At 42.4% G+C, this 2854-nt stretch overlaps 1 protein-coding gene across 6 annotated transcripts in view; it reads right to left on the minus strand.

Annotated features, from left to right (window-relative positions):
* Positions 1 to 2637, minus strand: part of ZNF684 (zinc finger protein 684) — a 16967-nt gene extending 14330 nt beyond the window's left edge. The window contains exons 1-3 of one of the 6 annotated variants that reach the window (XM_017507934.2): positions 2410 to 2568; positions 1725 to 1871; positions 1065 to 1103 (exon numbers count right to left, since the gene is read on the minus strand). In XM_017507934.2, coding sequence (XP_017363423.1) covers positions 1065 to 1079 — 15 coding nt within the window. In that variant the 5' untranslated portion in view covers positions 1080 to 1103; positions 1725 to 1871; positions 2410 to 2568. Of the gene's footprint in view, positions 1 to 1064; positions 1105 to 1659; positions 1872 to 1936 lie in introns of all 6 variants that reach the window. The other 5 variants (XM_017507931.2, XM_017507930.1, XM_037731172.1 and 2 more) reach the window with 5 other exon arrangements.
* Between the last annotated feature and the right edge of the window lie 217 nt (positions 2638 to 2854).

Raw genomic sequence — 2854 nt, forward strand, 5'->3', positions numbered from 1 at the left:
AGGAGGTTGAGGCAGGAGAATTGCCTGAACCCAGGAGGCGGAGGTAGCGGTGAGCCGAGATCGCGCCATTGCACTCTAGCCTGTGTAACAAGAGTGAAACTCCGTCTCAAAAAAAAAAAAAAAGAATATCTGGCTGGGTTCGGCTTACACCTGCAATCCCACCAGCACTTTGGGAGGCTGAGGCAGGGGGATCACTTTAAGTCAGGAGTTCAAGACCAGCCTGGTCAACAAGGTGAAACCCCATCTCTATTAAAAACACAAAAATTAGTTGGGTATGGTGGTGAATGCCTGTAATTCAAGCTACATGGGAGGCTGAGGCAGGAAAATCACCTGACCCTGGGTGGCGGAGGCTGCAGTGAGCTGAGATCATGTCACTATACCCCAGACTGGGCAACAGAACAAAACTCTGTCTCAGAAAAAAAGAATACCTAACATACTGATTTATGGACCTTGACAATATTTGTTATTTCAATGACCTTAAAATTCATGTGGAAGAGTAAATGCTCAAGATAGCTACGGAAGGGAAAAGGTATAAGATTTACTTATGGATCCAGGTGGGCATTAAAAAGGCTATATAACTACACTAATAAATTGAGCTCATTTAGTGCTGCTGGCACTATGTTCTTACTCTAGGGAATACTCTAAGAAAGTAACAGGAAACCTGATGCTATACTTATCGCAGGCTGCTGCTGTGAATGTTGTTTCTAATGTTATCTATGTGAAAACTCATTAGAAAAGATTTTCTTCAAAGAAACGTGTCAGGAAAAGCTTTACTTATAAGAAGAATAACTTTGCTTTATCTTCATGGACAATGCCAACACTTTTTAACTGGCTGGTCATCCATTTACTACAATTTCCAGGAAGACTAAGTATACATTTGCAGCTCAAATTTGTTCCAACTATCTGCAAACTCTATGACTTTGATATCAACTTAGCAATCTTCTATATTTCCTTTTAGACTTGATCTTTTATTCGGTTTACATTTTTCCTGACCAAACATTTCCTTTTGATCATATGGACTTTTGGGAGATTTAAACAACTGGATGAATAGATGGATGCCTTACCTGGAAGTTGATCATTTTCTGCAGCTCTTAGACAGAAATCTATGAAAGCAGAAATGGGAAAGAGAACAGAAAGACCTGAGATACCAGGACTGCATGCAAGTAGAACCCTGCTCTATCAGACCATAAGTACCCACACTGCAGCCTCAGAAACTGCCACCTAGTGGGGGAAAATGACATTTCTTGCAAGTCAGAAAAGTGCATGTTCCATAAGCACAGATCTCTACTTGTGATTGTTAGGAATATATGGAGCTTAGATAAGGATGCTATGTTTCTGTCCTACCGATCTAACACCAAGTTGTTCCTCGTGAAACAGTTATTTTTTTTCCTCCCAGAAATTTATCCTGAAGAAATAATGAAATGAATGGAAAGACTAACTTAAAAGCCTGGTCTCTGAAGTTCCATAAGTCTAGAAATGATTCCTTTCTGTGATTCTCTGGTTTCTGCTCTGCAGCTGGGATAAGAGATTGCAAATTAGGTTGGGCTTTCTTGAGAAGGATGGAGTCAGGGACCCAGGAATACTTTTTTTTTTTTTTTTTTTTTTTAAAGCTGCATCCTTCTGTTTAAACTCCAAATGTTTCTCTCTCTAGGAACTCACCATCTCCTATGAGCTTCGACTGCTGGGGCTCTAGAAAGGGTAAAATGGGCAAACTGGCGACTCACATCTTCATTTACACAGTGTGCACTGGAAGATCTGCAGATACACCAAGTGACTCTACAAAATGACCACAAATCGAAATTTACTCAGCATTCATTGCTCAAATATTTCAGGAGAATAAACCCAACTCTGTTTTATGCAGGAAGGCTATACTGTAAAAAAAGAATGAAATTTGGAGAAAATGTATCTGAGTTTGAATCTCAGTTCTTCCACTTACTAAGCTGTCAGTCCAGGCAAGTAATTTCACCTTTCAGTTAATTCATATGCAAAATGATGATAACATTTACTTCAAATGATTGCTGAGAATACCCTTCGAATGCACAGCAGTTTCTCAAGAATGCTTTCTTCCTGGATCCCTTGAAATGGCTTACAGTTTCCACTGGATCCCTTGAAATGGCTTAAAATTGCTCCGGTCGGGCCAACTATGCTCTTGGAACCAAGAAAGGTACAGTTAGATGAATAGACTCCTACACAGTGACCTTGACCTACAAGAGCAAGAATGCATCTACCCAGTCAGTGCCTCTCGGTGCCCAACTCTTGCTTTCTCTCAGCTACTCGAGTTGAACGGGACCCACATATCCAAGCCTGAAGTCACAGCACTTGGAGACTGTAAAGTTTTATCTTCGGTAGGGTAGACAGAAGCCAGTCCCCGCCTTTCTCTTACGTCCTCCGAGTCCAGCAAAGCCATACCTGCCACCCTTTCACTGCCTCGCTCGCAGCTACGGCTCCAAGCGTGGGATTAGTCACAGCATAGTCCAGAGACTGGGGGAGCAGCCCCCGCCGGCGCTTCTCGCAGAGCCGATTTGAAGATTGAATACCGCTTACCGCCCTACTGCGCGTGTGCGGAAGTAACTGTCCACCTAGAGTTCCTAGGCTCCTCCCGGGTGTAGACTATCCGTAGGAGACCACATTTCCCATAAGGCCAGTGGAGCTTGTTTCCGGAAGGCATCAGACGCTGCTCTCTGTTGCGGGTGGTGCGGAGATTCCTGGGTTGGTATCTCTATTGCTAGCTTGAGAGCTGCGCTTTTTAAATCATTTTCATTTAAAAGGATAAACAAAATGTTTAAATATTGGAAAGTAAAAGCAGTCTGCTAAAAGAATAATTTGCTCTTACTCAGTAGGGTTTCTTCTAACA

The sequence above is a fragment of the Cebus imitator genome, unplaced genomic scaffold (genome assembly GCF_001604975.1).
Source record: "Cebus imitator isolate Cc_AM_T3 unplaced genomic scaffold, Cebus_imitator-1.0 Scaffold385, whole genome shotgun sequence".
In the NCBI taxonomy this organism is placed as follows: domain Eukaryota; kingdom Metazoa; phylum Chordata; class Mammalia; order Primates; family Cebidae; genus Cebus; species Cebus imitator.